General features: G+C 44.2%; 1 protein-coding gene across 1 annotated transcript in view; it reads left to right on the top strand.

Moving 5' to 3' along the window:
• The first annotated feature begins 825 nt into the window (after nucleotides 1–825).
• The window catches only part of LOC308094548 (receptor-type tyrosine-protein phosphatase U-like), a 166,384-nt gene continuing 157,799 nt past the window's right edge, over nucleotides 826–9,410 (top strand). The window contains exon 1 of the mRNA XM_080441272.1: nucleotides 826–977. Coding sequence (XP_080297398.1) covers nucleotides 866–977 — 112 coding nt within the window. The 5' untranslated portion in view covers nucleotides 826–865. The remainder of the gene's footprint in view (nucleotides 978–9,410) is intronic.

The raw sequence follows: 9,410 nt of genomic DNA, 5'->3' as shown, positions 1-9,410 counted from the left end.
CTGACTTAATACATTGGTCTGGTCAATTCCCCACTTGGCACTGCACCCCCGGTCATCTGGGACACACACACCAAGTATGACGTAAATCAGACAGACACCACACACACACACACACTTCATTTTTAATAGATAGATATTTCATGTAATATGCCCCCCCCCCCCCCCTGGTAGGCTACTCCAGGGGCACTGGTCCCATGGGCCCTGTCCATAATCCTGGGATCGGCCCCCGAATTTCCCAGCGGTATTATAAAGTATAAAAAAGAAAAGAAAATAACATCTGTCCATGATCTAATGATCTACAGTGCAGTCCTTCAGGTTACATCACTAAAGCTATTTTCTGTGTGTGTGTGTGTGTGTGTGTGTGTGTGTGTGTGTGTGTGTGTGTGTGTGTGTGTGTGTGTGTGTGTGTGTGTGTGTGTGTGTGTGTGTGTGTGTGTGTGTGTGTGTGCGTGTGTGCACACACACACGCACACACACACTCACACACAAACACAAAATTGAAAATAGCCTTAATGACATATATATATATATATAATTAGAATTGCTGTTCAACAGTATGTTTTTATCTGGTCAATTCTGTTCAGCGGCCACATGGGGGCGTTGTGGGCCCTCACTGGAGAGCTCCTGCTTGACGGTGTGAAAGTAGTGGATCCTGTCTGTCTGTCGCAGGAGGAAAAAAATAAAGCTCTTTCTGAATTCTTCGTCCTGAACGGCAGCTTCACACTAACGTCCACCGGGTGTGTGGAGGACTGAGCCGATGGACCGTATAGCGGTGGAGGGATTTAACAATGAATGAATCTGCGCTGATCAGTGCGGCAGAACTTGGATTTGGTCCTGTTTGGTGAACGAGGTGGAACTTGTGTTCATGTTCCATAAACATCTCAACATGTATTCATCCTCCTTCCTACTGATGGAGACCCTGTTACTGTTACTGTTTGTGCTGAGGATCCACGCTGACACCATGGAGGCGACAACAGGTAAACTATCAACACCAACACTCCATAGAAGTGCCGCGGTGTCGCTTCTTGTCGGCAAGCGCCACGCGACTGGCTGTCTAACTTTCGTTTTTGTTACCAATGGCAGCGTGCATTTCCCCCCCGTGAAGCAGGCTACAGTAACATACATGAACATGTTTCAATTCCTTGTGTTTGTTGTTAAAGTTTGGAGAAGGTAAAACTTTGTTTAGAGTCCATGTTTGAGATGACGTCACGACATATTGTTATTACATAATGGTACTTGCGTTGCTGTTGATGCGGGGTAATTAACTGGTAATGAGTAACACCTGTCATTGTTGTGTGACCCATGTACGTGCTCACTGGAGGAAGTGGAGAGAATGTGGTCGTGTGAATCGTGGGGAAACTGATTTAAAAAAAAAAAATTAAAACACATTTTGTTGCATTAAGATCAGCTCCTAATATCAACATATCAAAAACGGGCAACTTTGAGTTGTGACTATCTATAGAATGGCTGTGATATTACATACATTATTACAACAACAGCCATAGAACACGTCAATGCCCTCCTGGGGAGAGAGGCTGCAGCATTATAACTCATAATACTTCTGTTGGAAGAAGTACTCACATTGTTTAATTAAAAGTATTAATACCACAAGGTAGAAATACTCTGTTATAAGTCCAGTATTAAAAATGCACTTGAGTAAAAGTACAAAATATACTTACAGTAGGCTTCTAAAAGTGAAAGTACTCGTTATGGAGAATGTCCCATTTCACAATGTATGAAATGTATACAAATCTTTTGAAAATAGCAGATCTACAAGCTCACAATGCGTGAGCCATGCGTACAAATACCTCAACATTGAACTTAAGTACAGTACTTGAGTACATGTACTTAGTTACTTTCCACCACTGCCAATAATTAATTGCTGAGACTTGGGGTCAGCTCTTGCCATAGTTTCATATCCATTTGAAAGTTAAACAGTATTGTCAGTGATTCCCTCCCCGTGGCCCACAATAGAAACCAGACTGCTGGTTCTCTTTCCCCTGGGGACGGCAGTGCAGAGCTGGCCATGAGGAAGGTAGATGTCAACTCATTCATTCTCCTGTCCCTGACCTTTTGATGATGGTGATCTGAGAAAGCCAGCAGGACACAGTCTTCATTCTGCTAACAGTCTGGGTGTAAACTATAAGGTCCCAGACTGGCAGCTCAGTCCTGGTGATGTGCTGTGATGTTTTAACCATCCTCTGTAGAGCCTTGACTCACAGTTGTGTGTACAGATTCTTTCATACTAAGCTGTGAGCCTTTCTTGCCACCTATACATTATGTGCTATAGCGTCTTTCTCCAGTGTTTGACAATGAACAACCATTGATTTAGTCTGTTCCAATAATGAGGTTTGATGTCATGCAGACCTTATCATTTTCCATACCATTTTATTTTGTGAGATTGTGTCACAACAATGAAGACGACACTATTGTCATTGTATAGTATTAAATGGGGCATTGGGTTAGGTTAATTGATATGGACACGATGCTTTTTGTTCGGATGATACATTGAGGGAATAGCACAATAACAGGCTACTATGCTACCATAAGATAGTACAAGATATTTACTTAAATAAATAACATTGCTGTTTTGATACAATTAGTGTTCATGTAACTCTGTTGGAATATAAGGAGGCATAGATGGAAAAACATTTTGGTGAATGGATTGAAATTGTTCTCAGACTGAAGAAAACATATAATGTTACAGCTCCAGGCTACTGCATACAGTAATCCCTGAAATTCATAGACCAAACTTTAACAATAGTTTCAATTCTCCTTACTTTGCCTGTGGCAAATAATGCAGTCTAGAATATCATTTTACTGAAACAGCTTTTAGGCCTGAAACTAAAAGCTTTGTCTTCTGAGACATGCACCAGTTCCTATGTGGAATTTGATTGGAAAACATTTCTTTTTTGGCCTCCAGTCACACCCTGTCAAGTTGTCTTGAGTGAAAAAGGACGCAGCACAGACACAGCTTTCACTAATCTCAAGAATGTTTGGGGACTCCTGTGAATGTCGTAGCTATGATATAAATACTCTTCGCGGGGTATCTATTACACTGCTGCTACCAACACCATTATTAGACTGAGAGCAGTTGTCAACAAACCACAGAACCACTCCCTGCTTTCTGAGATCAAGTTAGATGTTCGTGTTAATACAGCTGACGAGGAAAGCAGATGAGTCCCCCCTCCCCCTCCCGAATGTAATGCTCATTTTATATTCATTACAAATATCTTAATCCATTCATGAGTCGTCCTGACTGAACTGGTTTTGGAGCGTTGTGTATCTGACTGCGTTGCACACATAATGTGGCATAGCTCAAGTCCATAGTTTGACCTTCACCGTGATTGAGTTGCTTTGCTGGGGTGAAATCCAGTGTGTTTGGAGTGCAGCATGCAGCCCTGCTAGCTGGGCTGTCTGTGAGGAGCTGCAGAGAGAGAAGGTAATTTAATCTATGAACTCACCACGTCTCCCACTCTGAACAGCACTCACATGCAACGTGAAATACAGCGAGATTGGATGCTGTGTGAGAGCGAGGGGTTCACGTGAAAAGACCACACAGTAAAAATCCTCAGTGTTAATTTAACTCAGAGAGTACACATGGGACCAAAGGGACCCTTGTGGGTCCATTTGGTTCCATTCACTCTGAGTTAAATCTGTTCTTTGGTGTGCTGCAGTGTAGGTATACCCTGCTCGAATCTTCAACTGAAAATAGAACCCCCCTCTCTCTCTCTCTCTCTCTCACACACACACACACACACACACACACACACACACACACACACACACACACACACACACACACACACACACACACACACACACACACACACACACACACACACACACACACACACACACACACACACACACACACACACCCACACACACACACACACACACACACACACACACACTGTGTTAGAGGGAAAAAAGGACATGATTGTTTCATAGAACAATTTAGAATTATGGTTATTAATCATCATGGTTATTGGTCATTATGTTCCTGAAAACAAAAATGCTTTGGATTACAGTGCCTGATCATTTGTTATTAAGGAACACGCGCCCTTAAATAACCTGCATCCATCTTTGTAAATGCAAAAGCTACTATCATCTATCTATTTTATTAACTTAATTCAAATACAATGAGCAATTCCCTCTACAATATCTTACCACAAAACAGCTTTTGTTACAGTGGTTAATGCCGTTGTGCATTATGCTAAAGAAAAACAGGTACACTTAAACTCAAATCAAGTAAAATGCTCAACGGAAAACCCCCACCGCAACAGCACCCCCACCGCAAGTTTGAATTCAAACCTCTCACATTAGCATACCTCCATTTAGATGGATTGCATAATGTTTTCTCCAGACAGTTTGTGTTTGCTGAAGTGCACATTCTTCATTCTATGTTTGGGTCAGCCACACACACACACACACACACACACACACACACACACACACACACACACACACACACACACACACACACACACACACACACACACACACACATACACACAGTCTATTCAAGCAGTTTGAGTGATTGAGTCAGTATGAGTAAGCAGCCTGTCAGTGGTGGGAGTCAATAAATCTCTTCTATTATGCTTCTTTGATGGCTTTTAAGGAATTTTAATTGCCTTGACTGTTAGGCCCCAGTTACTCATTCAGTATGTCCTTTAGATTTGGCCTAATACGTTTGTTGGCCAAGCAAGCGGCATTCGCAAATAGTATGTCAAGCCGTCCAAAATAATAAAAATGAGGAATTACATTTAATCTCTAGTGCTGAAGACTTCAGAAGTTCCCAGTTCTGCAAGTAGCCAATGCACTTGGCAAGCTTCACTGCTTTTGTATATTTCTATTTCTATCTATCAAAACATATTTTCTCTTCAATCAATGTGGGTCGAGTCTGGGGCCATGACAGTGGATGTTTTGCTAGTACTAAAGTATTTTTCCTGGGAGAGAACCAGACTGTCAGTGTGGCCAGGAACATGGAGAAATGCCTCTGACAGGCTATTGTCTCTGTCAAAGCTGAGTCCTGCTACTTTACAGGAGCCTCAGTGGCGTAACAGCGTTGTGCCCATGTCCCTAGATCCACACAGTGACATAGTGGAGAGAGACGGACTAAAGTGAAAATGCTGTTTTTAGTTCAAGATGTAGTAGATCGTAATGTGCATCTTGAGTAAACATAATAATAATGGCTTGGTCTCCCCATCCAGTCATTAGCGGTTAATAGCATGCCAGGTGCGCAGTTTCTCACAAATCACAATGTGTTGAACGAATCGTGAATCGTGTATGTCCGTTCTCTGCAACAAGAATGCCCGATTACACTGGGTCGGTTAAGCACGTATCGGCATGAGCCGTGATTGGTCTACTCACTGTTGTAGAGAAATACAGACAAACCTGTATCCATATATTGTACATGTGCGTGTGATGTCAAGCATATGGGGGCAGTGATGGTTGGTAATGGTATAGAGAAGTTGGTGCAGATACCATACATACTTTACTGTACATGGGCAGAGGCTGTGTTAGAAGGCTGGAGCCTGTCTTCACAACGTTCTGCTGTTTATGCTGAATAGCTTGGATCACTTTGCCCGTCGTGTCACACAGTGGCATCGTGTCTTACCTGTTACCACCGCACGTTGTTAATGGACCTGACAGCCTTGCTAAATGGCCTTGGCTCTGGACCTGCGGGGCCTGGTCGTGGCCGCTTGGGATCCGTCAGCTGTCACTTAACAGCTCCAGGTGGTGCAAAATGTGTTGCTTCTTTGCTCAGCGACAACAAATCATTATTGGACAGATGGAATTACGGCAACTGGAAATACTCTGCCTGTCAGAAGGTCTCTCAATATTTCTCAGACGCTTGAGTTAATTTGCTGTGTTTTAGACATGCTCACTTAACCTGCCGTTGGTAATCAAGAGGCACCTGCTTGGCTTTGGGTCGTCACGCACATCATTAGTGCCCACCGCTCTCAGCGTCTCATGTCACCTCACATAGCACAGTGATGCTGCAGCCCCTTAGTTTATCTTCAAGTTTTTAGCTCTTAGTCATTTCCAGCGAGCTGTATAACGACCTGCTACCGAGTGCAGAGATATAAAAGAATGACTGAATTGTGGAGGAGGCTAAAAACCTCTCGGTAGGAGGCACAAATCAACCGCCTCTGAAGTCAACTGCTCTAAAAGCACTGGCTTATCCCTCTTCTGAGGTTGGCGTCCGTGACAGATATGCAGAGCGCTGCTAAACGTATGAACGCAGAGCGCTGGCTGGGCTACACTTGCTGCAGCAGCAACAAAAGAATGGGGAGCTGAAAAGTGTCCAGACTTTTGAACAGTGTGAGATGTTTTATTCTTTTTTAGGAAGTCCCCAGAGCAGGAGATCAAACTTGCCTCCCCTGCATGGCTCTCTGCTCCATCGTACCACCTGTCACACATTCTCCACATAGCACTCGCTCCTCGTGACAATGCCTCTATGAGAGCAACTGTACCAGCAGCTGGCCCCAATGCAGTCAAACCACAGAAATAAATATACTGCACAGTATATGGCTCTGGAAGTCTGAATGTGTTGTGTTTAAGTTAGATTTTCATATATTATCTGTTAAACATTCTCAGCAGAGAAAACACCAGACAGAAATCAGCAATGCATTCTATAACCTATTTGAAGGATAGGCTATTGCTAGCCATGGTTCACATGACACTCGTCTGTCACAAGTGTCATGGAACCACTTGCTTCTGGTTTGCGATTTTTTTTACATTTACAACTCTTACATCTACATAAACGTTCAGATTTCAAATATAAAGTGCTGACCCCCAAGCCACGGATGTAACAAGTTGAGGCGCAACCGGTACCCGTAAGTACCCGTATCTTCCGCATTGTTAAATAAAAAGCTTTTTAATCCGATCGCCGGCCATTTTCCTTAATGTTCTCCGATGCTTTCAACTACGCGACCCTATCGGTTGGGAGGTGTATTGCACTCTGATGCATTACTAAAAATAAAAACAATAATAGAAAATGGCCGCTGATCGGATTAAAATGCTTTTTATTGAACAATACGGAAGATAAGGGTTGCGCCTCAACTTGTTACATCTGTGGCTTGGGGGTCAGCACTTTATATTTGAAATCTGAACATTTATGTAGATGTAAGAGTTGTAAATGTAAGAAAATCGCAAACCAGGAACAAGTGGTTCCATGACTGTCATGGTACGACAGTCATGTTTCAGGGCTAGGCTGTACTCTCTGCTAGTGTGAGAGAGGTTCACGTGAAAAGACCACACCGTAAAATCCTCAGTGTTCATTTAACTCAGAGTACAAATGGAACCACAGGGGAAGAACACAGGGATGATTTGCTTTTGTAATCAAGCCCGTCACCGTTCAGATTAGCCCCTTGTGGGGAACGTCAGGTGGGATTCATGATGTTGAATCCTGTTTTATTGTAAAGCCTAAATGCAGGCTTGTTTATTATGGATGAGATCGAAACGGCGGTGACATATGCAGGCTCAGGTCTGCTCTGCTGTGATGCCTGCCTGTCCATTTAGTGGAGCTCAGGGCTCACTCTGTCATCCGCTGCTACCATTAGCTCCCAGATTTGTCACCCCGCTGACAGGCACCCATGAATAATCTTTATGAATATTCCTCCATCGTTTCCTGCTCCACCGGTGGTTATGTTTACTCTCCGTATTCAGCCAATTGTCCCGGCTATTTCCCGGCCGTGACACGCATGGTCAGGCCTGTCTCGTGTGAACAATGACTGCCAACAGTGCAAAGTCGAGACGTCAGCAACGAGGAGACAACCCTGGCTGTCTGTAAAATACCACCTGGCGGGGCAAAGACCGTAGGGACAGAATTCTCCAGTCAGGATCAGGGTTCACTGACGTGATGATTTTGGGCATTGCTGTCAGCAAGTGTCACTTTGGCTTATGATCACATAACGCAGAATAATAACCTGGAATAACATTCCTTTCACTTCCCATCCCCTTCCACAGCTTCGGGGGTAAATAGTTTAATGCCAAAAGCAATTTATTTCTTTTCAGCCCTTCTCGCTCCTTCCTCTCTGCTCTGCCTCTCTCTGTGATGGTATTTCTCTCATCAAGCCCACAGGAAGTTTAGACCAAAATCCCCAGTGTCGTAAACGCAGAAGGTCATCAGCGTAGTGGGACAAACTGCAAGATAAACCGCTTGTGTTACTGTTTATATAAAACACATCAGCAATATAGAGTCACACCCTGGCTGTTTAGGTCGCTTTACAGCTGTAGATATCACACTTTAGAAAGCAGGTGTTTAAAGTTATCAAACCTGTGAGCCTCAGAGTGTCTCCATGGCGCACTAGAGATATTAAAAGTTTTGAGGTGGGGCATGCAGTTTAGAACTCCAGAGTTTCTCCACTCGTTTGGGCTCGCTGACTCTCTGACACTCTCTCTTGTCAGCCACTTGCGGGCGTGTGGGTGCAGTACGAGGCCTGCGTCTGCGGTTAGGCATCTTCATATATACTTCACCTGTAAGTGCCAAGCTGCAACACAAGAACAATGTTGGTGTAGCTAAGAGATTTACTGAAAAACAAACAAACAGGCAGCACCAGAGCCGCAGCCTCATGTTTTGACGAATGTGGTTGGCTCTCGAGACACGGATAACGTGTTCACTTGCGCAAATGTGTCTTTTCGCACCACTCTGCTTTGCACCGCCTCCCTTCCCACAACCCCCTGCACGTGTTTGCCCTTTGGTCTGATAGAAAATTGAATGAGAAAAGTTTGCGGAATGAATCATGATTGTTTGGACACATCGTCCGTACAATCCGCCCTCAAGCCCTCCCTCCCTTCTGTCTGCCATTCCGTTCAGCGGGATTGTCTCGGCAATAGTTCAGACGGGGCATTTTGGCAGGTATGTGAGCCATAGCACCTGGACTAGCATCTGCTGTGTCGGCCTCTCGACATGGTTTGCGTCAGCAGGTGGCACAGAGGTTGGAGCCCTCATGGCCTGCGAACCCAGACATATAAATGCAAAGGCTCGCATTCATGAGCAGGGAACCGGCACACATCATCTCCTTCATGCGTAATGAATGAGCCACCGGCGGCCACAGCGGTTTTAGCATTCATGGCAGAATGTGTTTGGATGATTGGACATGTACCGTATGCCTCTAAAAGCCGTTGTTTATTTTGTATGAGATGTATTACCACTGGGGTGCTGGGTGTGATGTTGTGATTTTTATAAGCTTGTGGTTGCAGGAGCCCCTGAATCATTGATTCAATAAGTAGACCCCTAAGTGTAGGTTCAGCATCGTTTGTTGAGAGAGAGAGAGAGAGAGGAGGGAGAGAGAGACAGACAGACAGACAGACAGACAGACAGACAGACAGACAGACAGACAGACAGACAGACAGACAGATAAATAACAGTATAGGTAGGGTGGGCTTAGGGCTATAGA

Source organism: Gymnoscopelus braueri (genome assembly GCF_963280865.1).
Source record: "Gymnoscopelus braueri genome assembly, chromosome: 11".
Classification (NCBI taxonomy): Eukaryota; Metazoa; Chordata; class Actinopteri; order Myctophiformes; family Myctophidae; genus Gymnoscopelus; species Gymnoscopelus braueri.
This window is presented reverse-complemented; position numbering and strand designations above follow the sequence as displayed.